The sequence below is a fragment of the Lichenostomus cassidix genome, chromosome 9, assembly GCF_008360975.1.
Source record: "Lichenostomus cassidix isolate B80296 chromosome 9, HeHo_3.0, whole genome shotgun sequence".
Taxonomy (NCBI): Eukaryota; Metazoa; Chordata; class Aves; order Passeriformes; family Meliphagidae; genus Lichenostomus; species Lichenostomus cassidix.
Genome location: NC_139490.1, coordinates 22,308,320 through 22,335,432, shown reverse-complemented (window position 1 = coordinate 22,335,432; position 27,113 = coordinate 22,308,320). Strand labels below are relative to the sequence as shown.

The window sequence follows — 27,113 nt, the reverse complement described above, 5'->3', positions numbered from 1 at the left end:
GGACTCAGTCATTCTCAGCATCCCAGCCAGGAGCCCCAACCCAGGAGGGGTCCCAGCCAGGAGGGAGGGAGGGAAAGTGGGGCTGGGACTGGAGAGATCCCCCATATAGAGCAGGAACGTCATCTGGGATGGGCACTCAGTGCACAGCTATGGCTGTGGAACCTGCTCCTGTTTCTCTCAAGAAAGTTCAGTCCCAGCTGTCAGTCCCCTTCTCCTGCTTTTTTTGAAGTTGGAGAACTACGTACATGGATGGCGTCTCTAATTAATATAAATATAGCGAAACATAAATAATAGACATGCCTGAAATAGTGTCACTCCCAAGCAAGCAGGCAGACGCGTCATGGAAAGAAAATAAAAATGCTTTTTATCTGTTTTGGCATTTTTTGTTTGTTTGTTTTCAGTGGTTTGTTCTGTTCCTGAGGAAAGAGCAACCTTTGCCATGCGTGAAACTATTTGAAAGTGAGAGACAGAGGTGCCGGGGAGGGGGAGAAGGCTCAGGGAAGAGAGTGAAATGGGGACTGGGATGGGGACAGGGACGGGGACGGAGACAAGGATGGGATGAAGATATGGATGGGGACAGGGATGGGATGGGGATGGGGACGGGAATGGGGACATGAAAGGAGACTGGGACATGAACGAGAATGAAGATGGGGATGTGGGCGGGGATGGGGACAAGGATGGGGTTAGGCAAGGGGATGGAGACAGGCACGGGGACAAGGACAGGGGCGGGGATGGAGACAGGGAGCGTCGGGGGTGAGGGGCAGTGTGCGTGCTCAGCGGGAAGCGGGGAAAACCCTGTCGCCGCGGGGAGGTGGGAATTCATCACAAATGAGTTGTCTCGTGGAAACACGGCTCCCGCCGCCCCCGCAGCCGGCGGCTCCCGCCACGGTGCTCCCCGGAGCTGCCCCGGGCTCGGGGGGGAGCGGGGGCGCGGTCGTGGCCGCCGGGCTCTTCCCTCCAACTCCTCCTCCTCCTCCTCGTCCTCCTCCCCCTGCCGCCCCGGCCGCCCGGTGCCGGCGGAGGCGGGCGGAGCGGAGCGGAGCGGCGGGGCGGGCCGGGCCCGTTCGCATCCCCCATCCCCGCCCCGCAACCGGAGCGCGGAGCCGCCGGGCTGTCCAGCGCTGCCAGGCATCGCCAGCCCCGCCGCCGCCGGAGCGCCCCGGCCGGTCCCGCCGATGGCACCGCGCTGCCGCCGCCAAGTAAGGGGACAGCGGCGGGGGGACGCGGGGCTGGGCGGGGGGGCGGGGACGCCTGTGGGATCACCCCTTTCGGTGGTGGGCAAACCCCCCGAGCCGCTCGGGACCCCCCACCCCGCTCGGGACCGCTCGACAGCGCGCGTCTGTCCCCGTGCGCTGCCCTCGCAGCGACCCTCCCGCCGGCCAGCCCTGACCCCTTCCCCAGCGCTTTGGGGAGCTCTACCGGCGGTGGAGGAGTGGGGAACCCTGGGCTTGGGGAATCGGGGTTCCCTGGTGTGCGGCTCCGCTCCTGAGCAAAGCTTCCCGAGGGCTGGAGAAGGAGAGGGCAGCATACCCTTGTCCCTAGGGTGAGGAGGATGGCAACCAGCGAGCCCCTAAAGCAGCCCAGGGGGCTACACCACCTTCACTGGTGTCTCAGCATGTGTTGGTTCTCAGCCCGGCTATAAAACCACCCGTCCTTTGGCTGGGCAGACGAACAGCCCAATCCAGCTGTTCCTGTGTGCTGCCAGGCCGGAAAAGCTCGTTAGTGTCTTTCTTGTTAAGTGAAAATTGCTGGGGCCGTTGGCTTTGGAAGGCAGGAGGGCTGAGGAGGTGCTCGGTGTGGCTGGCCTGTGGAAGGAGGCTGGATATGACTTGTTCTGCCGGTTGTGTTGGGCGATGAAAGGGAAGAACGTCTTTCAAAGCTTTCGGGAAGCAGTGTTATCCCACACTAGGTGTGGTTAACCCGTGGGACTCACAGACAGAGGATTCCCACAGGGAGAGAGAGCCAGGGCTTCCATCTGCCAGGTTTGTAGGTGTCCTGGAGCCCTGGGCTTGTATGTGCAATGTGATGGAGATGGAATCCCAGGAAGGATCCCAGTCCTTAGGGGGCAGGGCCAGCATTTGCTTCCCTGTCTGGTGTGGGAAAGGGCTTTTCCACGAGACAATGTCTGGTCTGACTAGGACCTGCATGGGCGTTGGCAAAGGGAAGGGTTTTGTTCCGAAGGCATCCTAGCTCAGATCCAGTCTGCTCCGAACTCAGCCAGCAGAATTATTCTCTAAAAATGCAACAGTAGTAAGTCAGGAAGTTGTTGGTGTCCCTGGGGCATGAGCCGAGCTGGCCCTGGCGAGTTCCGAAGGAGGCTGTGCTGAGTCCCCCATGTCACAAGGTTGAGCCAAGCTCTTCCAGCACCCAGCTGGGAGTTGGTACAACCACAGCCCAGCCCTGAGGCTGGAGGGCTAGCTAGGGCCACCCACCTCTCCCTGCGTCACTGTGCGGGAGAACATGGATGCACCCCTGCCAGCACCTTTCCTCACTCTGGTGGCACGAGGGTGCTCAGTACCCAAAGCAAAGTTGGTGTGAGGCACCTGGACAGCGTGCCTTGCTCTGTGTGGGTGGATGGTCAAAGGCTCAGGGCAATGTGTACACAGCAACAGGTTTGGAGAATGGAAAAAGCTGATCCAGAGTGTCTCCTTGGGCTGGCGAAATGCAGAGAAGCGCTTTCTCCTGTCACTGCAGAAAATAGTTTGAGCGTGACTTGGTTGGGGTTTGTTTGCTGCAGTGGGACAGGAGGGATTTATACTCCACCCACCGCCTCAGGGGCCTCTCCCCATCCAACACAAAAATAGGCTGATCTTTCCAAAAGATGGGGAGGAGGCCTGGAAAATGCCATTCCTGCAGGGACCTGCCATGCTTCTGCCCCAGGAGATGTGGCGCGTGACTGTGGCTTTCTGCAGGCCCAGGCAGGGATGTGCAGGGAAGAACCCAGCATTGTGCCGAGCTGTATCCCTCTGCTGCCAGGGAGCCACAGACTCTGCACGTGTGTGTGTGCTCAGCAGGAGCGTTGCCTCCTCGTGCCAAGCTCAAGGAGATGATGTTTTTCCTTCCCAAAGGGGATCTGAAGCAGAAATCTCCAGCAGGCCATGAGCTGCAGCCCCATCCACACGCTCCTCTGAAGCCATTCAGAGGCTGGAGGCTCTGCCAGCACCTGGAAGCTGCCAACCCATTGCCTCTCTGCCCCAGTGTGGGCAGAATTAGGTCCCCATCAGTAGGTGTGGTCATGGTGGGGCTGGGGGGTGGCAGTGGAAAAAGCCCTTCCAATCCCATGGTGACACCCAGGGCTCTGTGCTGTGGGATGGAGGAGCTGGGTGTTCCTGCAGGGCTGGTGAAAAGGCTCCTAACAGAGATGCCTGGCTGGGAAAACACCTCCTCTGCCATCCCATTGCTGCTTCTGGGAGTCCCTCATCCCTGGATACTGGAGGAAAGCCCTTTCTTAGGGACACTGACATGTTCCACTACCCGTGTCTTGGTCCTGCTGCTTGTTCATGATCCGCTTACTGTGTGGAGCTGGCCCATGGCTAACTCCTGCCTTCATTTCCCTTGCCGAGGTGTTTCAGGCCCTACATGGCTGCAGCCTGGCTCCCATGGAGTGTCACCTCCGTCTGCATCCATCGATGCTCCCAGCGGCACCTCCTTCATCCCTGGAGCTGGCAGGATGCTCCGTGCATCTTCCCAAGGGCTCCAGCACCACTTATTCCCCCAGGGGGGTTTGGGAGGCTCCACGCTGCCCTCTCTCCATCCTCCCCCAGCCACTTTGGCCGCCGTGAGTGACGCCAGGCCGGTGCCGGTGGAGCGGCCAGCCCACGCACACGGCCGGCGGGCACGGAGCGAGGAGGGGCGAGGGGCCGTGTCCCGGTGAGAGCCTTCAGGCAGGGTAATCCGCTCTTATTTGTAACACTAGTAGGGAGCTATTTTTAGCGAGAGGCAAATTTGATTTAATAGAACATAATTTGCCGCTGACAATTCAGAGGGCGGTCAAACGAGGAGCAGCTGGATTCCTAAGGAGGCTTTTTCCTGCCCTTCCTGAAATCCGAGACTGACGCGCCAGAAGTGGCATTTGTTATTCCAGCGATTGCTGGGGGAAAGCCCCTTGGGATGGCCCAATTAGCTCTGCTTTGCTTTCCTTCTGGTGCTTTGTGCTGCCCTGTCACCCGGCCCCATCACCCACCTTTTAAAGAAGTGAGGGATATTTTTGCTGCCCTTTGTTGTGTAAGGGTTCAGTGCCCCTGAACTCCTCTGGGGAGCTGGAGCCAGTTAGGTCTCCCCTCACTTTGTCTTTTCTTCTAGCTAGTTCTGCACTCTCAGCCTCTCCTTGGATAAATTTGGGATTTAAAAGAGGTTCTGATCAAATCAAACAACTTGTTCACCAGGAAACATGAAGTCTGTGTGAGTTCCTGGGCATTTCTTACAGATTGAGTTCTTCTGGACCAGCCTCAGAAATCCTTTGGGACAAACCCACCATCCAGCATAGGAGCAAACACCATGATCTTGCTTGTGCTTTCACCAAGATGAAGATCCCCACAAAACCAATACCACGGTGGGAAGATGTTGGGTAGTTCTTTCCCAGCCCTGCCACTGTTGCATCCAGCCTGTCCCCGTTGGTGGCAGGGGGACAAAGAGCTGCCAGGATGAACTGGGGTAGTCACTGGCTGGAGGCTAGTTGCCTTGGGGCTGCAGGGCCCCAGTGAGGGTGAGATTTTCCCCAGGATTGTATGTTATCCCTCCATGAGTGCCTCAGGGCAGAGCAGTGAGGACACTGCTCCCTATCCTGGGACAGCCATTGCTGTGGTCCCAGGCTGTGGAGAGGTGCAGCAAGACCCCAGTGACTTTGTCCTCCTGGCAGGAAAGGACTGGGAAGGACTAAGGAGAGTTGTGACATTTAACTCCAGCAAATGTGCACCCAGGGTTTCTGGTGGGCTCCTCTCTAGGTGTGCAGTCACTCCTTGCAGCTGGAAAATCCCTTAGCAGCCATCTGCCTGGGTGCTCAGCCCTGTGCTCTTTCCTCGGGGGTCACCATCCTCCCTCCCCACAGCCCCAAAGAGCTCCTTCCTCTGCCAACACCAGGTTTTGCCCCTGGGACCACATCTTACCCTGGAGCACTTTCAGCAGCTGAATATAAAGCCAAAATAGCTTCAGTAAACAAATATGGGGAAAGTCCGGAGGACGAGGGGTTAAGTGAGTGCTCCTGGTGCACCCCACATGGGAATGTCCCTAGGGACTCTGTCTGGGGTTGGTGTGGCATGTGGGACCCGACAGCTCCCCAAAATTACTTGTTCACCTTAATCAAAGATATTTTGCTGTGAACAGAAAGGTACAGCCAGCTGGGGGATGTGGGTGCTCCCCAAGCATCATCCCAAGTCTCATGACCTTTCCCAGCTCATCCTTGCTCTGCTTTCTCCAGTCCATCAGCTCAGGCTGGTGGACACTGGGAGCCAACATTTAGCAGGGAAACAGCCCTAAAATGGAGATTAAACTCCTTGGAAAACAACCACCTCCTTCAAATGCTGCCCTTTGCCTGATGACCAGTTCAGTTAAATGGAAAAACTAATAAGTTTCGTAGCCTATGAGCAGGTGTGCTGGAGAGGGACCTTTGGCTGGGGTTTCTCTGTGGCACAGGTTTTCCCCTTGCATCCAGTTTTGACTGTAGATTTTCATTTACAATGATTCTCTGGGAGTAAACAGAAGCTTCAAAGGTGCAAGAGTAAGCTGCCAGTTTCTACTCTCTTGCTTTCTCTGCCTCCAGCTGTTGCATCTTCTTTAAATAATCGTGCCCTTCCTTCTGCTCCCTTTTCCCCTGGAAAATGCTGGGGGTGACCAGGTCCTTTCCCTGCCCAAGGCGTTTGCTTGACCTCTGTCCTCCTCCAGCCACTGTGAGCTGTGGCTGTTATGGCACAGGGTGGCACCAGGCTGGCTCCATGGCAGAGTGGCTTCCCCAGGGACACCAAGCCCTGGGAATGCTCACACAGCGAGGCGCCCTGTGCTCCTCCTTATGCTCACCATCATTGCACTGCAGCCCACACACTCCCTTCCCTGTTCCCTGGAATATGAATCCCCCACCTCTGCAGTGTGGGCCCTTCCCAGCTGGAAAAGCACCCTGGCACACCATTTCCAAGTGCCCCACAGACCCCACTAACAAATGTGACTGTCACCGAGGAACTGTGGCAGCAGGACCCAGCCTCTGCTTTCTGCTGACCCCATCCTCTCTTTCTGTCCCCTCCAGGGAGGAAGGTGCTGACCAGGTGCCCTGAAGCTCTGGAATTTGCTTCTCACGGGCTCAGCAGAATGATGCCAGCAGTCCGAGAGCCTCCCGTGCCCCTCGCCATGACAATGTGACCGAGTGGCTGCTGGCACCTGTGGCACTGAGCCTGGCACGGCAGCACAGCGGCTGGTGGCCCCTGCCACGGGCACTGCCACCCAAAGATGAGTGATGCCATGTGGATCTCGCTCAGCCCCACCGAGTTTGCCCAGCTCCAGCAGTACACAGACTGTGAGTACCCTGTGCAACCTCCTGGGACAGGGAGAGGAGGGTGGAAAGTCCTGCTTATCTGTGCTGGACTCGTGTCCTACCCTCATTAGTATCCTCCTGCAAAACTGGGTGATTCCTTAGGTTTCAGGTGGAGAGGTTGGAAAAATCCCTGACCCCTACCCCTGGCTGCTTGGGGTCCCAAAGCCTGGGTGCCCAGGAGGATTTGGCTGAGCTTTGGGGGGACACGTGAGCACAGCTCAGTCCTTCCGAAGGCGGCCAGCTCCCACGTTCGTTAGCGAAGCGAAATGCCAACCAGGAAAGCAGACTGGCTTTTCCCAAACACACGGAGCTGCTCCACAGCTCGCTTTGGGCTGCCAACCCTCTGCGGTAATTTTCCTTAGTGCTTTTGCAGAGCAACTCTCTGCTGCAGCTCCTGCCGAGGGAAGGAGATTTGCAGCAGCACCGAAGGGGTCCTGGGGCTGGGAGGAGCTGGAGAGGGAGCCTGGGCAAAGTGCAGGGGTCCAAAACCAGGTCCTTGAGGTTCTGCCTGCCAGAGAGCTGGAGCATGGGTGTGCTTTCCACAGCAGTTGATGGAGAAGCAGTGCAGCCCATGCAGCTGCTGAGAGCAGGGCAGGGTGGGCAGAAAATCCCAGCCGGGAGCACAGGATGGAAGGAGGGATGTAAAATCACAGGGGTGCTGCTTTGCAGGATGGGCACGACCCTGGGGAGAGCAGGCTGGATGGGAGATGACTGAAAGGCAGAGGGGACCCTGTGAGCTCCCTGAGGCTATCCTTGGGGACACTGTACAGCCAAGGGGTGAGGCTGGGGGCAAGTTGCTCCCATCCTCCTGCCCTCCAGCCAGAGACCTCAGGCAGGGCTGCAGGCAGAGGTGTGTCTGCAATATCCCTCTCTGCATCCCGTTCTGCCTCTCTGGAGGATGGTGGGCTTTGCTTTCCTGAATCCCAGACCATAAAACACCATCTGTAACGCTGGACTAAGAACACTAATAGCAGCTTCGTTTTGTTAATCAAAGTGTGGCCAGCAAGGCTGCAGCGTGGGCTGCTGCCTCCTCCCCAGAAAGATGGCTTGGCACCGGGCTGGGGAACAGGGAACAGGCCAAGGAGGCCCAGGATCCCCTTCCTTGAGTGCCCCAGACATCCCAGACAGTTGTGGTCCAGTGCCAAGTTCTGTCCCCAGCAGAGGGCTGAGGGGATCAGAGCCAGCACAGCCCCCGCTTGGAGAGAGGATTTCACAGCAATAAACAAGGCTGGTGTGTCCAAAAACCTTTTAAATGCACTTGCCCAGATATGTGTGTGAAGGTGAGGGCTGAGTGTTGATCACCTTGATCTTATTTCTTTCTGCTTTTCCCTTTTTTCTCTATTTTGAAAGGATGAATGTCCCTCCAGATACTCCAGCCCAGGACACTCAGCCAGGGAAAGTCTTTAGTATTTGTGTGGAAGCTTGCATGGACCAGTCTAATTATAGGGCAAAAAAGAATGGCCACAAGCTGCACTAGGAGAGGTTTAGATTGGATATTCACGAAAATTTCTTCCCCAAAATGATAGTCAAGCACTGAAACAGGCTGTCCAGGGCAGTGGTGAAGTCACCATCCCTGGAGGTATTTAAAAACTATGGAGATGTGGGACATTTCTATCTGATGCAATTGTGCTGGTTAATGGCTGGACTTGATGATCTTACAGGGCTTTTCGAACCTAAATGATTCCATCATTCTATCAATACTTTCTATTTCTCCCTCCTGGCACCTCCTGCAGATACCAACGGGCAGCCCAAGGCAGCCTCTGGCTTGACTGAGCCTGCCAAGGCGTGCCAGCAGCCACCTGCAGCCTTGCACAAGGGGCAGGGACATCCAGGGGTGTGCTTGGCACACCAGAGCAGCTGGGACAGGAATGTGGTCCATGCCTTCCTTGCTTTGCTCTGGGTCGGTGTTTGTTTTCACACTGGTAGGAGGAAGCTCTCTCTGTATGTAAAGCTCCCAAGCCAGCTTTCCATATCTGCCCTGCCCTCTGAAGGTGGGAGGGGAAGCAGGGCAAGGGTGGCCTCTTCCAGGCACAGAAGGATCCAGAAATTGTACATGAAGCTGATAAACCCCTCTGCACCATGCTGCTGGTGGATGGTGAAGGCAGCCCAGCAGGGCCATTCTGAGCACAGTGCCATTGTCTCCCCAGACTCCAGCAAGAAGCTCAAGGACGTTCTGGAGGAGTTCAATGGGGACGGCGTCCTCTCGAGGTACAACCCCGAACAGGTATGGCCCTGTGCCCACCAGTGTCCCCCCATGCTGCTGGCAGCTCCCAGTGCCCCACCAGCTCCCCCAGCCCAGCTCCAGCAGCTGGAAGCAGCCAGGAGAAGGCAGGGCTGGCTGGCTGGCCCCCATCTCTCCCTGTGGTGTTGCTCCCAGGATTGGATTCCCCAGCCATCCCGGGCACCATGCACACTGCATGGCCATCCCACCCCATCCTACCCCATCCCATCCTACCCCATCCCATCCCATCCCATCCCATCCCATCCCATCCCATCCCATCCCATCCCATCCCACTGAGAGCTTTTTGGGGCATTCCTTTGCCAGGCAGAATCCAGGAGGGATTTACTCTCCCGCTAAAAGCAAATGACTTGGCCAGCAAGGGGATGGGATAGCTCTGTGCCCTCTCGCTCTCCTCCAAAAAAGGCTGGGATTATTTTTTCCAAGGAGTGCTTTCAGAGAGACCTATTAGTGTGCCAGCAGGACAGAGCCTTCTGTGGGGGCTGTAATCACTAGAATCAAGGCAAAATGGGAAAAATCAGTGAGTTGAATGTGGTTAGGAGGGGCACAAAGCTACTCTGCTATTCCAAGGCACCACAGGACTCTCACTCCAGCTGGGGCCACAAAAGCCTTTGGAAAACATTATCCTCATGTAATGGCAATGCCTGGTGAGGAAGGAGGAGGCCCAGAGTCCCCATGGGGCTGGGGCTGGGCTGGTCCCGCTGCTCTGCCCTTCCCTGCCACTCCTCCAGCTCCTGTCCTGGCTGTTGTCCCTGCTCCCAGCACCAGTCACCTGGCTCAGCCACGCTGGCACTGGTCATTTCTGGCCCTGCTGCCCCTGGGTCCCTTTAGGTTATAGCCAACTACTGGGATTTGGGAAGCCAGTGGTTTTGCAGAGGGCTCTGCTGCTGATGTGCCCAGTGAGGGGGCTCAGGGCATGAAGCCCCACCTCACGGGCAGCTCTGCACCCTCACGGTGGCCTGGGGCACCTCCATCCTCCTCCTCTGTCCTCTCCCCAGCCCATCGACTATGAGGGCTTCTGCCTCTTCATGAAGACCTACCTGGAGGCAGATGTGCCTGAGGAGCTTTGCCAGCACCTCTTCACTTCCTTCAAGCGTAAGATCTGCCAAGCCTCCCCCGAGACCCAGCAGCAGAGCCCTGGAGCCTCACAGCACAGCACCCTCGGTGAGCCAGCCCTGTCACCCAGCTGGGCACGCCAGGGCAGCCTGGCACGGTGGGATTGCTTCCACACTGCTCACAGGAATGCAGGTCAGGGGGTGGCACCTGCAGTGGGTGGCATTAGGACCAGCTCACAACCCAGCTCTGCCCCACCCCAGGGTGCTCTGGGCAAGGATTTCTCTAGGATGCAATGGCTCATGCCCTTTCCTTGCACATTCAGAGCCCAAGTCACCCCATGTCAGCATCTCCATCTGGATCGAGGTGTCCTGTGCCTCTGCCACAGGTGTTGGTGCAAGCAGCCACCCTGCACTCAGCTGCACCTAGAGCAGGCTATGTGTGCCAGGCAGCCAAGTCTGCCTCCCCCAGCCCTTTCCGGTTGGATTCATGGCTCGTGGAGACATCTGCTGAAAGGACTATAAATTGCAAAAGGAAAGGGAGAACCTCCCTCAGTCTCGGCTCTAGCTGGTGACAGAGGAGCACATCCTCCCTGTGTGGTCCTGAGCACTGTGGTGTCCATCAGCCAGGGATGGGGGCCCTGCTGGGAGCTGCTGGGCCAGGCAGGAGGGTGAGAAGCCACCTGTTGTGCCCCTCAGAGAGCCCTGGGGCTGGGATGCCAGGGCGGGGAGGCACAGGGCTAGCAGAGAGGACCCAGGGCGAACACCCAGCACCATTCCTGGAGGAAGGGGCACAGACACCCTGCTGTCACACTGCCCTTGGACATGTCTGCTCTGCAGGGATCAACGGGAAAACACTTCGAAGTGCCCTGGGACGTCACACTCCTGAGCCCAAGAGCTGCCACAGCAACACAGCTGAGCCACAGGCAGCATCCCTCACCCCGGCATCGATCCCCAATGCCTCCCCCAGCTGGTCCAGATCATCCTCCCAGAAATCCACCGCTGGCACCACTTCTGCTCACAACTCTTCGGGCTCTTCCAAGATCTCCTCTGGGTCCCTGCTCAGCCCTCAGTCACCAGGTGAGCTTGGCTGGGGCTCCACAGGGTGACACAGGCAGTCAGGAGCTCTCCCCAGTTTCTGGTCAAGTCCCTGTCGCAGTGGCAGTGACGTTCCAAACTCACCAGGTTCCTGGCAATCTCGACACCTTCTCTTGGCAAACTGAAGCCACCAATCCCATCCCACAGAGCACCTGCCAGTCTTAATTACCTGGCAGCAGCTTATAGAGAGGGGGAAATGGGGTGGTAAATCATGGCTGCCCCTTGCCCCAGGCCCTGCCAGCCCCCGAGGAGGGGAGCACTGGGAATGGCCCCTCTGCCAAGGGCTGCTGTTGGCATCAGCAAGTGTAAGCTGTCCTGGCACCCTGGCAAGGTGCCTTGCTGCCCACTGAGCTTCTCACTCCTGGGTGGGTGCTTGTTCCCAGCAGGGATGTTTCCGTGGCTCCAACTGCTCACCACACCCACCCCTGGTGTGATGGAGGTATGAAAGTCTGTGCCCCAGGTACTGAGCAGCTCTGCCCAGCCCTGTCCTTGTGATGGCACCAGTCCCACACCTGCTTTGTGCCCCCAGGCCTGTGCTGACACCCAGCCCCAAGTGCCCTTTTGGTGCCCATTCCTGTGTCCCCTCTGTGTCTCAGCCCTGGCCCCGTGGTGTCACTCAGCCCCACGCTGAATGCCCCAGAGTTCCCATGTCCCACCCGGGGACAACTCCTGGTCCAGTGTCATCCCTGTGCATGGGCTCTCTCCCTGCCCACAGGCACGAGGAGTGGGGAGAAGAGGTTACACTTCAGCCTCCGGAAAAGCTCCAGCTCCCTGAAAGCCACCCCACCTCCTCCTCCCACCCCCTTGGCCCAGGTGGTCCACCTGAAGGACATTGTCTGCTACCTGTCCCTGCTGGAGAGGGGACGAGCAGAGGACAAGCTGGAATGTAAGTGGGACTCTGGGGTCATGCTGTGTGGAGAGGGGACCAGTGGCTCAGGGGGGGTTGCCTGAGGATGAGTGCAGGGCTGCATGCTCCTGTGCCCTTGGGAAAACCGCTCAGCATCCCTTGCTGCTCCTGCCTGTGTCACTGGGGTCTGGCCAAGGGGCTTCACTCTGATGCTCCACAGCCCTGGGGTCACATCTCACCCCAGCTCAGCCAGCATAGTGGGGCTTCCACCCTGAAGCTCCAGCAACCTGGAGCAGGGTGCCCTGGGGCTCTGATTATCAGCAGCTTCTCTCCTCCCTCCAGTTATGTTTCGCCTCTACGATACCGATGGAAATGGCCTCCTGGACAGCTCGGTGAGCATTCCCTCGAGAGAGAAAGCAGGGGCTGCTCAGAGGGCTGGAAACATGCAGGACAATATTGGGGTGCCCACTCCTCTGGTGAGGTGCTCCAAAATGGGCAGGGATGTGGAAAGGCAGGAGGGAAGCAGCAGCTGGGCTGCAAAGCTGGGGATCACATGCTAAGTCTGCTGCATCCAGCAGGAGCTAGAAAAAATCCACCCACCAAGAACTGTAGCTCTACATCAGGTCATGGTATTTGAGGGAAGAAAAAATCATGCACAGCTTCTTCTCCTGTGATGTTTTCTCTTTATTCTTTGGTTATCATCCTTGAAACCTGTTGCAAATAAAACCTGGCTTATCAGAATCGTTTTTCCCAAGGAAAACCCCTTACAGAGTTTCTTGTAGGTTTTCAGGGCAGAAGGCCCTGAAAAATGGAGGACTGGGGTGGTGCTGCCCCTCGTGTGTAGGTGGGCACTGGGGTGGCCTTGGGCATATGGGAATGTAGATCCTTGGGGCTTGGGGTTGGACACTGTGTGCCTGGAGCTGTCCCTAACCTCGGGCACTGCTGTCTCTGTGTGCTCAGGAGCTGGATCGCATCATCAACCAGATGGTGCACGTGGCTGAGTACCTGGAGTGGGACTCCACCGAGCTGAAGCCTGTGAGTGCTGGGGCTGGGGCAGATACAGGGACTGCCAGCCAGAGCCCTGGGTGGCATCACTGTGTCACCACATTTTCTCCCTCCTGCAGATCCTGAAGGATATGATGGAGGAGATTGATTACAACCACGATGGGACTGTGACACTGGAGGAGTGGATCCGGGGTGGAATGACCACCATCCCCTTGCTGGTGCTCCTGGGGATGGAGACAGTGAGTGTCCCTGCAGAGATCTGCTTTGTCTGCTCCAGCCTAGCCCCAGCAGCACACCACACAGCCCCTTGCTGCCCCCAGCCCCTGCTGACAACCCCACCCTGCCCCCTTCACCCCCCAAATCTTTCCAAGCTCATTTTTGAGCTGCAGCCACTGCGAGCTGCTGTGCCCAAGCAGGCTGGGCTTGCTCCTTGCTATCACAGTGCACTCCAGTTTGATAAACATTTAATCAAAACCTAAGATGAGTACCTAAAATGGCATGTCCTCTTGTAGACTGGGGTTCAAAGAGCAAAGCTGGGGTTCTTGGGACCTCCTTTATTTTTCTGTCTTGTTTTTTCATCCTTTTCGCCTTCATTTCTTTCAAGTGCATCCCTGGCCATCAGGTAATAATTTGCAGGGAAAAATGGTTTTGCTCATGATGCCCATTGTTCTCATGGAGAGGTGGGGATGTGGGACAGGCTTTCTGGCAGAAAAATTGAAGAAAGCGGGGAATTTTAACTGGCTCCTGCAAAGCAGTCATGCCTGGCCCCAAATTCAAGAGGTTTGCTCTTTGATCACCCCATGGTGGTGGTGGTGGCTTTGCCTCAGATGTGAAGTCACCTTCCTGTCAGCCACCAAGACCCTCCCTGTGGCTGGGCTGGGCCAAGGGTGCATGAGAGCTGGAGGTGGATGTGCCCAGGGAGATGTGGTGGTAAGGATGCTCTGGAGAACACCAGAGAGAAGGGAAATAGGGGGAGCCCATGATCCTGCTGGAAGCAAACTCCCAGAAACACCATGGGGTTTTCAGGGGATGAAAAGTTGATAGAAATGCTAGGCTGAGGGCGCTGGGACTCTTGGCTGTAGGGGAGTGACCCCCTCACCCTCCACTCTCCTGCCCTGCAGAATGTGAAGGATGATGGGCAACATGCCTGGAGGCTGAAGCACTTCAAGAAACCTGCCTACTGCAACTTCTGCCGCACCATGCTGCTGGGGGTGCGCAAGCAGGGCCTCTGCTGCTCCTGTGAGTCCTGGATCCTTGCCAGAATGTTGCACTCCCAGACTGTGGCTCCTGCCACATCCAGTGCCCAGGGGAGGGGGGATTGATCCCTGTTAGTGCTGAGCCCCGTGGGTGCTGCAGGGTGAGTGGGGAGGGGGCAGCTCCCATGCTGGGGAGTGGTGCTGACCACCTTCTTGGTGGCACCTGGGGATATGGGTTAGTGGTGGCTTTGCTAGTGTTGGGGTAACAATTGGACTCAAGGGTTTTAGAAGGCTTTTCAAACCTGATTGATTCTGTGGCTCTGTGATTTTTCTCTCTCACCAGTCTGCAAGTACACAGTCCATGAGAGGTGTGTGTCCAAGGACATTGCTTCCTGCATCAGCACCTACGTTAAGTCCAAGAGAAACACAAGCGTGAGTAGGCAGCTGGTGCATTTCTGAGCCAGGGGTTCTCCTGCTCTGGCTCCCCCCAGCCTCTTCCCCTGGGTTTTGCCCCTCACATCCTGGACAGCAGCTCGTGGGCATTCCCAGCATCCAAAGCCTTGCAGGATGTGCCCCATCCCCAGTCCCCAGGCACCCCCAGCCCCAAGATTTGCCATGGCTCCAGATGGGGCTCATGTGAGGGGCTGGATTGGATCAACCAGCATCCCTGCAGGACAAGCTTCCCAAATCCTGGCAGACACCCCTAGCAGGAGGGAGATGCCTGTGCCACAGCGTCCCCCTGTGTCTTGCAGGTGATGCAGCACACCTGGATCGAGGGCAATTCCCCCGTCAAGTGTGACAGATGTCACAAGAGCATCAAGTGCTACCAGGGCATCACTGGCCTGCACTGCGTCTGGTGCCAAATCACCGTGAGTACAGGGCTGGGACACATCCACAGTGCCTGCACAGCCAGCTCTGCTCCTGAGCAGGAGATGGCAGGTGTCCCCTGTCCAATGTCCCCTCTTCCCTCTCCACCAGCTCCACAACAAGTGTGCCTCCCATGTGAAGCCAGAGTGTGATGGGGGCCCACTGCGGGACCACATCTTGCTGCCATCCTACATCTGCCCTGTTGTCCTGGTAAGTGCCCCCCTTGTCCTGGTAAGTGCCTTGCTCCTGGCTGCAGTGACAGGGACCCAGCAGGGCATCCCCCAGGCCGATCTGCCTGCCCTGGCTGCTGGCACTGCCTCTCAGGCAGTGTGGGCATCCATGCCTTGGTTCCCCAAAGGACAGGCAGTCCCACTGCCGACGATCGGAGAGCGACTCCCCTGCCAGCACCAGCCCCGAGGACAGCCAGGGCTTCAAGTTCAACTCCACCACAGTGGATGGGCAAGGGCTGCAAGTAGGTTACTGCACGGGGCTGCAGGTGAGCTCTGCCACTGAAACCAACAGTAGGCAGGAATTCACAGCTGCATTTTCTGCCCTCCAGATCACCCCTCAGCCTGGGACGCACCCGCTCCTGGTGTTTGTGAACCCCAAGAGTGGAGGGAGGCAAGGGGAGCGGTAGGTGGGAACAGCTTCCCCCCAGGGTTGGGGGCTGCTGGTCCTTCGGGCATCAATCCCAGTGTGGGACTCACCTTCATGGCATTCCTCACGTCCCTCTCTTGCCAGGGTCCTTCGGAAGTTTCACTACCTGCTCAACCCACGCCAAGTGTACAACCTGGACCGCGGCGGGCCCGCACCAGGGTATGGAATTGCTGCAGGTGATCCTCTGCCCTCTCCCACCGGCCCCTGCTCCCCCATGTCACCCCTTGTCTCTCCTGGCTTTCTCCAGGCTGAACTTCTTTCGGGACACTCCTGATTTCCGTGTGCTGGCCTGTGGAGGGGACGGCACTGTGGGTTGGATCCTGGACTGCATAGGTGAGCAAGGGACAGCTGTGTTCCTGCAGAGCAACATCCACCTGCATCCTTGATCTGCCAAAGATTCCCAATATTCCCCCAGTGAACGTGGGGTGGTGGTCTTGCCAACAGCATCATTCCAGGCTGCTGGCTGAGGAGGGACATGGAGAGGAGCAGGGAATGAGCCTTGTCAGCCTCAAACTTCTCTTCTCCCTTGAACTGCAGATAAGGCAAACCTGGCGAAGCACCCACCAGTGGCTGTCCTGCCCCTGGGAACAGGCAATGACCTCGCACGGTGCCTGCGCTGGGGAGGAGGTGAGGACAGGCGAGCATCGCCCAGTGGGTGGCTGGTCCTTGGGAACCCTTCTGTGTGGCTGGGTGGGTGCCATCCCAGGGGAGAGAGGAGTCCTGGCCTCCTGGGATGCAGTTCAGAGCTGCATCTCAGCCTGGTGCCTCTAACTCCTTCCAAAAAGAGCAGCTGCTGCTTTCTCAACCCCCAGCAGCCAGGCCCTGCCCAGATTTTTCCATTTGGAGAGCCCTGCCATTAGCCAAAATCTCTGCCACCGCTACGAGAATGTGCCACAGCAGCAGCCCAGCCTTCCCCAAGTGCTTGGCACCTGGCTGTGACATGCCTGTGCTTCCCTTCATCCTCCTTCATCCTTTTTCCCTTCCAGGCTACGAAGGAGGCAACCTGATGAAGGTCCTGAAAGACATAGAGCACAGCACAGAGGTGATGCTGGACCGCTGGCAGATAGACATCATTCCTAGTGACAAGGAGGCCAACGGAGATCCTGTGCCATCCACCATCATCAACAACTATTTCTCCATTGGGGTGGTGAGTTCCATGGGGCAGGAGTTGGTTTTTCCCTTCCTGTTTCTCCTTACACTCCCAGCCTCCCTCCATCTCCTGGCCTTGTTTTTCTGGTTTTACTGTCGTTTGTAAAGGCAGCACTTAGATACATGAGCAGGCATGGGATCTCTCTCTTCCCAGTGGGAATGCTGCAAGACTGAGTGTGAGAGGAGCTTAAACAGGGTACAGGGAGGTTTGGGGTCCCAGAGACAGGAACACCCCACCTGCCAAGACAGCACCCATCAGCAAAGCCCTGCTTTGGTGTTTGGACCCACATTCCCCCATGTTTTCCTGACCTAGAGAGGTTAGGGAGCTTGGGGAGGATGACAGCCGTGTGCCACGGGGGTTTCCCCCAGTGCTGGGGGACAGTCCTGAGAGCAGGAGGGTTTGGGAGAAAGCCCTTCTCTTCCTGGGAGCTTGTAGCACTTCTATACTGTGCCAGGGGTGCCACCATGGCATGGGTCACCCACCTGCAGCACTGCAAGGTGCTTCGGGGCTCATATTGGCTCCTGTGAATGCCAGGGGGTGTCACTGCAGGTGGCATTTGGTGACAGCTTCTGAGTTGGGCTTAAACAGCCCCACTCTGCATAAGGAGAGGTTGTGATGAGTGTCAGGAGAGCTGCCAGGGGAGCTGTCAGGTGCAGGGTTTCGGGGTGTCCCCATGGCCCGACTGCTCTATTGGTTGCCTTTCCTCCCCTCTCATCATCCCCTCCATGCAGAGGCCCTGTGGTGAGGGAAGGAGGCCAAGTGCAGTAATTACATCTCACTTAACAAGCTTTGAGAAGAGCCTGGCTGAGGGTCCCTCCATGGCCTTGGCGTGGCCCCCTCACCGTGTCCTTGTGCCACAGGGACCAGTGAAGAGCTGGGCACCCATATCCTGGCATGTGCCCACAGGGTGCAGGGCAGAAGCTCTGTTTCTCTGCTGCCCCACTGATGTCTCTGTGCTCCCACTCTCCACAGGATGCCTCCATTGCCCACCGCTTTCACATCATGCGAGAAAAGCACCCTGAGAAATTCAACAGCAGGTAAGAGCCCCCCAGGGCCCCCCTGAGGGCTGGGGGTGGGGGGACACCCTGCCACTGCCATGCACAGTGCCAAGAGGATTTGGTGTTGGGCTGACCTTAGGGGACAGGCAGGGCATGTACCAAGTGTGGCTGGGATCCAGGGCCAGGCATGGTGGGGGTTTGGGATGCTTCTTCGAGGTCCTGTGGTGCGGCAGGCTGCTCAAACTTGGCCCCACACCCAGTTACGTTCATTCATGCTTTATAATTAGTGTGGAATTCCAGGACGGGCAGGAGCAGGCCAGGCAGTGAGGGCAGGGCAGACAGCAGGTCGCAGCTCGTTCCCAGTGTGCTCAGGGTGCATGGAAATGGGGCGATGGCAGCAGGAGACATGGTTTGTGACCCCCATCCTCAGGTTTAGAAATACCTGCTAGAAAAATCTCGAGTGGACCAAAGCATTCAGCTCCTCTCACCTTACAGCCTCTCACAGCTTCCAGCCTCCCCCTCAAAGCCTGGCACAGCAATTGATGCAGGGAATGAGGCATGGTCAGGGTGCCAGGAGGGTGCTGAGACATCCTCTCTGTAGGGTGCCCTGTCTCTTGACAGCCTGTCCCACACTAGGGAGCACCCAGCACCCCAGTCCTACCCCTCTGCTGGGTATCAGACCCAGGTCTGCTCAGGCCACCTCCTGACAGCCCCCCAACCCCCAGACACACCCCCGTCCCACCACACAACTCCATGAGGCCAGGATGCCAGTGGTTCCTCTCCACGATGGCTTTTGTCCTCATCGTGGCTCATGTCCCCAGCACAACAGCTCCAGGCAGTCTCTGGCAGCCCATCCTGCTGCTGACTGGTTGGTGCAAGGTGCTGCTTCCAGGTGGGATGCTGACATGTCTCTGTGCCCCAGGATGAAGAACAAGCTGTGGTACTTCGAATTCGGGACATCAGAGACCTTTGCAGCCACGTGCAAGAAGCTCCACGACTATGTTGAGGTTGAGGTGGGTCTCCTAGGATGGTCCCTGGCTCCAGCCATGGCAAAAGGGCTTTTTGGAGCCATTGCCCATGGATCTCTCAGACAAGGCTTTTAGCTGTTTGGGGAGAGGGTGCCCCCATGGCTTTGACCCCTCACTGTGGCAGAAGGACACAGTGGCTGGCAGGACCCCCTATGCCACCATGCAGAGCTTGCTGCAAAGCTGGCCAGCTGTGGGCAGAAGAATAACCCTGTATTCCCCACTTCCAGCTGTATTTGAGAGCATGCCTGGAATATTCTCTCTGTAAATTCCGCGCTGCTCCCAGCCCTCATTGGATGACATGGAAACAGCCTTTAATTAGAGCTGAGAGGAGGGCCCGTGGTTGCTAAGAGCGCTGTCACTTCTCTGCGCTGGCGCTGGGGATTTGGGCTGTAAACTTCCGTCTCTCCCTATCTCTGGATAATCCACCCTTTTATAACTTAGGCTGGAGGGTGAGGGGGGAAAATAGCACTTGCTGCAAGGGGTGGTGGGAGTCAGAGCAGGTGGTGGGTGCAGAGCAGAGAGCTGACCCTGCAGATATGTGGCCACGGGCAGAGGGATTCCCAAAGCCTGGGGTGGGTAGCTTCACCCTTGGAAACTCGTGGGAAGGAGCAGGACCAGCATCTCAACCATCTCACCCCCTTCCCCATCAGTGCAGCAGTGTCCCGGGTGGATAAAGTCCATGTCTGTGGAGTTCAGTGCTGCTGGAGATGGGCACGAGGAACCCCCCCATTTCTTTTCGGGGTGCTCCCCACCAAATGTGTGTCCCCACCAGCTGAGCCCACTGGCAGGAAAGCGTTAATCCCGCAGTATTTGAAGTTGAAAGCAGCCGCCTGTCCTCCCTCCAGCTCCCAGGCAACTGTCAGCCTCGAAGAGAAATAGCAGTTTTGTTTTGGAAATTGGCACTCGTTCCCCCTACAACTCCTGGAAATGAATTTGCTTTTTCCCCCAGCTGCAAATTTCTCCTTCCAGCCTCGCTGCCAGCGCGCCGTCAGCTGCCCCTGCTCAAAGGGCCCATTGTAGCTCGCTGGCACGAAGCGGGGAGGACTCTGCAGGGAGAATCGCTGCTGCCCGCGGCTGTGGGCAGGCGTGGGCGGCTGTGGGCAGGAACAGGCTCCTGCAGCATCCCATCATCCTGCTCTCTTGGCAGCCGACTCCCTGCCATCCCACCGTGGCTGCGCTGGTACCCGCTGCCTCAGAGGCAGGTGGGAAAGGTGCCTGTGGTTTGGGATGATGCTTGAGCTGTGTTGTCCATCCCACAAGGTATCTCGCTTGGTATCCACTGCTCGGAGCACTGAGGTCTTTTCTCTTCCTACAAATCACAATACCATTAAGATGTATTGAGAACTAAAGGATTAATATCCTTTCCAAGCCTTGGGGAGACAGCTCTTCCCTCCCAAACCAGAAGATTCCTGCTTTTTGCTTTCAGTGTGAGGCTAAAAATAAGATCCTGCAGCACCAGGGGAGGCAGAAAGAATCTGACACACCGAGGCATTAGATCATATGAGCACCCAGCTCCACATACATGGGGTTGGTGTCCTCAGTGCTGGCCGAGGGGGTGGTCAAAATAAGCTCCAGACCTTTGTTAAATGAGAGCAACCAGAACTGGAGCAGCAGCAGGGGCTTATTAGCCCATTTCATCCCTCTCAGCACAGCAAGTGAGGCCAGAGAGGCCTTTGCATCACCAAAATGCAAGGAAAACACTGTGCTGGGATTTGCTGAAGCACAGACTGAGAGGTAAACAGCAGATGCCTCAAGGAAAATAGGAATGGTGTAGAGAAATTCCAGTTGGGTGAAAAAGTGGCTGCTTCCACCAGAGGTGTCTAGGAAGGGGATCCATGTCTGGGTAGCGTGAGAAGACCTGAAGTTAGGAAATGCATTTCTATGGCTGTTGCTTTCAATCCTGTGAGAAAGCTGCAGGCAGTGGGTGTTTTAACTTTTAGAGGGAATTTTCAGCTGAGGCAGTCCTGCTGCATGACAGTGAAGCCTGGGATGCCAGTTCTGTGTGCTGTCTTGTGGTTTGCTCTCCAAAACCTGACATTTTTCCCTCTGACACCTTTCCCTTAATTTCCTTCCAGCCGTATTTCTAGTTTCCAAATGGCACTTGAAGACAAACTGGTTTGAGCTACTTTTTGGGCAGCCAAAATTTCCAGTCCTTTGGAGTCAATTTGGGCAAGGAGAGAGGGGGAAGCACATGCTGGAGCTCCTTGGGTAGAAGTCACTTTAGGGCCAAGACGGTGTTGTCTCCTATTTTGGGTCACAGCACCGAGCCTGGACCAGGTTTTATGTTGTCTCCCAGGAATTTGCATTTTTGAGACTGCCATTTTGGACCTGTAGTACAACCCCCTCAGAAACAGAAGGGAGGGTGAGCACAAGGAGTGGACAATCACCCTGGGAAAGCAAAGTGGCAGGATATTTGCATCTCCAGCCCCAGCCACCGCACTGGGTGTCAGGCTGTGCTCAGGGATCTGTGCTTCTGCAGTGGGGAGAGGAGCCTGAGCTCCATGGCGTGGGCACAGCTCTCCCAACCCCCCCTGACACTGCCCCTGTCCCTGGCAGTGCGATGGGACCCTGCTGGACCTGAGCAACACCTCCCTGGAGGGCATTGCTGTGCTCAACATCCCCAGCATGTACGGTGGCTCCAACCTGTGGGGTGAGACCAAGAAGCAGCGTGGCTACAACCGGCTGGGCAAGAAGGTGCCGGAGAAGCCACCAGGCACTGTGGTCACCGACGCCAAGGAGCTGAAGTTCTGTGTGCAGGGTGAGTGGGGGGCAATAGGGGAGTGTGGGGTCAGCACTGGGCACCCACCATCTCTGGAGCAACAGCACTGGAGGAGTTGTTGAAGGCTCTGTGTCTTTTGGGGCACTGGGGTGACCCCACAATATGGCAGAGGAGGAGCTGGAATCCAACTGCAGAGCTGGATTTTGTGAGCATCTTGCCAGGCCCCAACACCAGAGCTGCCACCCTGGATGTGGGGTTTGGGGGCAGCACAGGACCTGCACTGGGACCAGCTGGCACCTGGCACCCACTGCTGCAGCCACCAGAGCCATCCCCATGGGCAGGGACAGCCCAAAGTGCTGGCAGTGTTCCCCAGTGGGGAGCAGTGGCAGAAAGCAGCCAGCAAAACAGGCAAGGTGCCTGGGTTTGCCACCCACCACCTCCCACAGCCCGGGGCTGGGGTGGGAAGCAGCACCCTGTGATGTGGCTGCCAGATCAGCAGTGTCACATGCCAGAGTGTCACTGTCTGTCCCTTGCTGCATGAGCCAGTGGCAACAGGCGGCAGGGAGCAGAGCCAGTCCCAAAGGGCTGGTACCCTGGGGACATCCCCACTCGTGGGTGGGTAAGAGGGCATGGGAGGCTCAGAGGACTTCACAGGGTTAACAGGGGGTGTGTAATAGAGAACTCTGAAGCAGAGTTGTGCCAGTGTCAGGTGTCCTTGCTGGCAGCCCAGAAGAGCAGGATGAGCTGTGAAATGAGGTGATACCCTGGGATTTGACCAGATTGTTCACAGTGAGGACTCTTCCATGCATGCTGACTCCTGGGGAGCTGCAGCACCCCAGGGCACCCGGGGAAGGTGTGTCACCATTTCATACACTGCAAACAAACAGCCAAAGGGCTGGTGGGGATCTGAGCTGGCACCCTGCAGCCATGCAGGCCCAGGTGCTGTTTCGGACCAGGAGTACTTTTGCTCCAAAGATTTTGGATAACAGCATTGCCCAGCGCTGTAAACACCCAGCTTGGTGATCTCGGGACACAGAGGACATCAGGATAAATCCCCACAGTGCCACCAGCACTGCTAAGCTTCAGGACAGCCAGCAGCCCTGGTGCACTGGCCCTGCTGTTTTGGGGGATCCCTGGGGATGGGGGGACCAGCTCAGATCCCTCTCTCCTGCAGACCTCAGCGACCAGCTGCTGGAGGTGGTGGGGCTGGAAGGCGCGATGGAAATGGGGCAGATCTACACGGGGCTGAAGAGTGCAGGGAAGAGACTGGCCCAGTGTTCCTCTGTCATCATCAGGTATTTGTCCCCTTCACAGCTGAGTGCCCGACCAACAGCGACACCTGACACCTGTGTCACCCCTGTCTCTTTGTGCCTTGCAGGACGTCCAAGCTGCTGCCCATGCAGGTGGATGGGGAGCCCTGGATGCAGCCGTCCTGCACCGTGAGTCCCCAGGGAGGGGCAGGAAGCCGGGCTGGGCAGGGCTGGGCAGGATGTCAGGATTGGGCAGGAGGGGCTCGCAGCACAGCAGGATGGGAAAAAGCCTCTGGATTTGGGGGGAGGCCGCAGAGCCTGGCAGGATGTGACTCTGCACCCGTGACGGGCCTGGACTCATGACTCGCCCATTTCTTGATGGATGGGTGGGCACAGCAGCATTCCTCCCTGGGGGAGCTGCAGTAGAGTCCCCTAGCATTTCACCTCTTTGCATCCCAGCACTGCCTGGTCATGATTCCAGAGCTCTTCTCCCTGGTGCTGAGCTGCTTCCAGCTCCCTGGGGTCACTCCTGAGGGTCCTGGGGCTGGAGGGTGCCTGGGCAGGTTCAGGGCCCAAGACCCTCTTACTGAGCTGGGTTTTTCTACTTCTTTTTAGATCAAAATTACACATAAAAGCCAGGTGCCCATGCTGCTGGGCCCCCCTCAGAAGAGCAGCTTCTTTTTCCTGAAGAGGAGAAACAGAACTCGGGATTAAAGCAGCACCCAGGGATCTGCAGCCTGGAGGCACTCTGTGTCCCAGCCACCTGCCTGATGCAGGGGTCCCAAATCCCCATTCTGCGTGGGGACAGAAACTCCCCCTCCAAGCCCAGTGGGGATTATTTATCTTGGGAAGGAGCACTTGTAGGCTCCTTCCCAATCACCACAAGCATCCTCTCAAGCTGGGATGGAAGAAGGGGGTGAAGGCAGGTTGGCATGCAGGGAGCACATTTGCTGGAGCAGCACTAGGACTGGGATTTTTTCCCCCTTTATTTAAATACTCTCCAGCCAAGCTGCCAGTGAATGTGCTCCTGAGGCAGCACCAAGCTCCACTTATTTATTTATCATCCTCCTGAAGGCCACTCGAGGTGTCGCTGCAGTGGCTTTCTGTCCCCCAGTCCCTGCAATGGGAGGAATTATTTATTTCCTTAGCCTACAGGAGCCATCTTGGCCACTCACCTCTGTGCTATGGGGTTTAAGAGTGATGCAAAGAGCCACTGCTGCCAGACCAGTGAGCCATGAGGTGTGGGACAGGCAATGCGCAGGGACAAGTGTGGGGTAGATGGGAGGAGGCTGTAGTTTTACAGGGAAATAGCAAAAAAAAAGGGGATTTTAGAGGGAGCTGCCCCAGCTCTGGGCTTTGTGTTCATATTTATGTATTTATTTAGCAAACTTTCAGGGGGACTCTGAGGGCCACCTTTTTACGAGCCCGGATTTGACACAGACACCACCTCCCTTCTCTGCTGGCTGTCCTCCACAGTACCTCCTTCCACATGGACTTTCCTCTCTCCTAAAGCCTGCCAGCCTGTGCCAGGGGCTGGAGACCCTGGGGATAGACAGCTAGAAGCTCTTCTCCCTTGAAAGTGTCCCCACCATCTTTTACACATGTCCCCATGTGCTCCACCAGGCTGGTGCCCTCCCTGTGTCACCTCTGATGCTCCTGGATGGCTGCAGGGAGTGGGGCAGCAGGATTGCACCTCAGTTTCTCTATGGCCAGGTCTCCCCACAACCCACTCCAAACCCGAGAAGCCTCACAGGTGCTGCTGCCTGCATGACTGCTGGGGACCACTGGGATACACAGGCAGGTTTTGGTGGCATCACCCATGGATGGACAGATTGGGGATGCAGCTTCTCTCCAGGATACACAGGGACCAGAAAACAGGTGAATGCATGGAGTTTGTGGTGGTCTGGATGTACTCCAAGGAGCTGGCAAGACTGGCCCATGGAAAGGGCTGCTGGTGGCTTCTGCAGTCACCCACTGCCTCCAGCAGTGGGCCTGCATGCTGGATACACCCAGATCCTGAATTACCCCTCCTGCTCCCAGGCAGCTCCCTTGGGGCTGGTGGAGGCTCCTGTGCTGCTGGAAGCAAGCTGGGAACAATGTGTGCCCCATGGATGTCACTGCAGGCAGGAAAACTGTTGCTTGTCCCCACTGTGTCCTTGCCACAGGGCTGGGGCGTCACCCTGTCCTCCCCAGTGTGCCCCCAGTCCCTCCTGGTGCTGCAGGTCCCCATTCCATAGCATTCCCCAGGCAGAGGGTACTGCCATCACTATGTTTCAGAGTGAACACTGAGTGGAAGGGAACTGTTGGTGACCTGTGTAGGCAGGCACGTGTCACCTGCAGTGCATAAATCCACCTTCTCCTCGTCACCCCAGGCGGCTGTTTATGAGTAGCCAGGTGAAAGCAGATGGAGTGAGGCCAAACAAACCCCAGGTCCCACGAACCAGCTGCCTGCATTTCCCTGGCCCGTCGCCAAGGGCTGCTGTGCCTCACAGCCCCACACTTGGGGAGCATGAAAAAAACACCTCCACCACCTCCAGAGCTTTGCCAGCAGGAGGGTGACAGGTTTGTTCCATGGGATGGCAGCACACAAGGTCAACAGGTTTGGTTCCATTTCCCTGCCTGCTCAGCCTCAACCTGAGGTTTATCCCAGAGCCTGCATGGAATCAGCAGTGGTTTTCCTGCTCCTTGCCCCCCGTCACAGTTTGCTGGGCTGCGGGCAAAGAGCAGCACTGGGGTCTCTGCTGTGGTTTGCTGTCGGTGTGGAGCCTGGGGAAGCAAGTGGGCACTGTGCCTGTGCCTGCAGCCTTGGTCTGGTGAGGAGCTGAAATCCCAGGGTGAACACTCAGCCATATGTCCTGCAGGGCACAGGGAGCCCAGGGCAACCACCCTGGGCCAGTGGGACGGTGATACACCAGCACCACTCTGCCAGGTTCCGATAGATGTCCCCTCTGATGGCAGGGAGACGATCCCTGACACCTGCCCCAGGGCACCCAGCTCCAATCTGCTCCCACACTGCCAAAGGCATGGTTCAGTGGGCCTGCCAGCTCCCGACCTCCTTAGTCTGATGGTGCAAAGGTCCTGAGCCCAGGAGGTACCCACAGAGGCTGGGACTTCAGCCCAGCTGTTCCCAGCTCCAGGGAAGGATATGCCATATAGCTGAGGGGCACTCGAGGCTCTGATCCCCCCCATTCCCTAGTGTCTCCCAGTTTAGCCCAGTTCCCAAGTGCGTGGGATGGAACCAAACCCACAAACAAACCCCTAGGCAGTGGTGCCAGTGCTGCACTGGGGGTCTCCTGAGAGCTGGGGAGCCTCATTCCCACAGGAGCCCCAGCCCACTCCTCTGTGTGTGTGTGTAGCTGTGGTTGCCTGCATGGAATGGTGTCCGTAGCGTAGCGCGTGTTGCTGTGTACATCTGGACTGCTGTGGGCTTGCCTCCAATAAAGATGGTCATGAACTCCTCAGCTTCTCCTGGGGTGCATGGGGTGATTCCTGGCCAGGTGTGGCATCCCCACCTCCGGGGACTAAAGCAGATTGTGCCCAATGGGGGGTGCCGGGGCTGAAGGGGTGCTGGCAGCAGCAGCGCAATCGAGCGGTGCTCAGTGGGAGCTGCATCCAGCTAAATTTGGAGCCTGCAAAAATTTTTTTTTTCCCCTCAGTGGGCTCTAAATTTAGCAGGCACTGGTCACCATCCCCCCTCCCAGCCCTGGCTCTCCAGGGGTTTCGGCTCTTCCTGAGGCAACCCTGTGACCTCCGAGCCGCCTGTCCCACCGCTGCGCTCGGCCTCGTCACCTCTCCGTGTCCCAGGGGTGTTGAGCAGCCCCCAGACGGTGTGGATCTGCAGCTGACATGGGTTGCCCATTGCACCCCCCAGCTCTGCAGCGACCCAGCTCATCCCCACCGCCCGCTGTGCTCCCCAGCCCGGGTTTTGCCACCCGCCCGCCCATGTGTCATCTGCTAATTTTACCTGCAGTGATTTAATCCTGGTTGCCTTTGTGCAGAGGGGAAGTGAGAGCAGCAGTGCCTGCAGAGCCCCCCGGGAGCGAGCTCCGGGCAGCAAGGACACCCCGTGCCCTCTGTGCTTCCTGCCCCCAGCACGCAGGCATCCAGCACGCGGTGTATCCTAGCAGCCCCATCATTCCACCGGGGACAGGATGGCACATGAGCTACCTGCCATGACCACCGTCATCCCTGGGGGTGGGGGGGTAGAGGTGGCCCTGGAGGACTCTGGGAGCTCATTAGTAACCCAGCATCGACAGAAGAGTTCCTTCCAGCAGCCCAAAGACATGCTGGGCAGCTCTCCCAGGACACTGACAAGCCCGTGACCTGAGGATTTCAAGATGGCCTAGACAGCTCTGTACTGACAGGCTTCCTAATCCCTGGGCAACTTCCCAGCATCCAAGCAGAAGGTTCCTCTCCTTCCTAAGGTGAGATGTGCAGTATGGAACCAAGCACTACCCCTTGGTTTTGCCTTCTCCAGCAATGACTTC

At 57.4% G+C, this 27,113-nt stretch overlaps 1 protein-coding gene across 2 annotated transcripts; it reads left to right on the top strand.

Annotated features, from left to right (window-relative positions):
- The first annotated feature begins 894 nt into the window (after positions 1-894).
- Positions 895-26,087, top strand: LOC146433477 (diacylglycerol kinase beta-like). 2 transcript variants are annotated; one of them, XM_085069860.1, is made up of 25 exons: positions 895-1,199; positions 6,236-6,502; positions 8,668-8,744; positions 9,758-9,923; positions 10,652-10,891; positions 11,625-11,795; positions 12,099-12,148; positions 12,717-12,791; positions 12,881-13,000; positions 13,883-14,000; positions 14,301-14,389; positions 14,710-14,826; positions 14,936-15,034; positions 15,183-15,296; positions 15,384-15,457; positions 15,566-15,640; positions 15,729-15,814; positions 16,019-16,108; positions 16,468-16,628; positions 17,604-17,668; positions 18,552-18,642; positions 21,214-21,415; positions 22,551-22,671; positions 22,755-22,815; positions 23,242-26,087. In XM_085069860.1, exons 2-25 carry the CDS (start codon positions 6,436-6,438, stop codon positions 23,338-23,340), a joined length of 2,628 nt encoding a protein of 875 aa, XP_084925986.1. In that variant the 5' UTR covers positions 895-1,199; positions 6,236-6,435; the 3' UTR covers positions 23,341-26,087. The 2 variants fall into 2 exon arrangements, with proteins under 2 accessions (XP_084925986.1, XP_084925988.1); XM_085069862.1 differs by lacking the exon at positions 895-1,199 and adding an exon at positions 5,590-5,716.
- The last annotated feature ends 1,026 nt before the right edge of the window (positions 26,088-27,113 follow it).

Excerpts from the sequence above, each read along its gene's own strand:
- LOC146433477 (XM_085069860.1), top strand. The coding sequence starts at position 6,436 with ATGAGTGATGCCATGTGGATCTCGCTCAGCCCCACCGAGTTTGCCCAG. Across the intron at positions 15,815-16,018 it reads TTGGATCCTGGACTGCATAG|ATAAGGCAAACCTGGCGAAG; the intron begins GTGAGCAAGGGA and ends CTTGAACTGCAG. Across the intron at positions 16,629-17,603 it reads ACTATTTCTCCATTGGGGTG|GATGCCTCCATTGCCCACCG; the intron begins GTGAGTTCCATG and ends CACTCTCCACAG.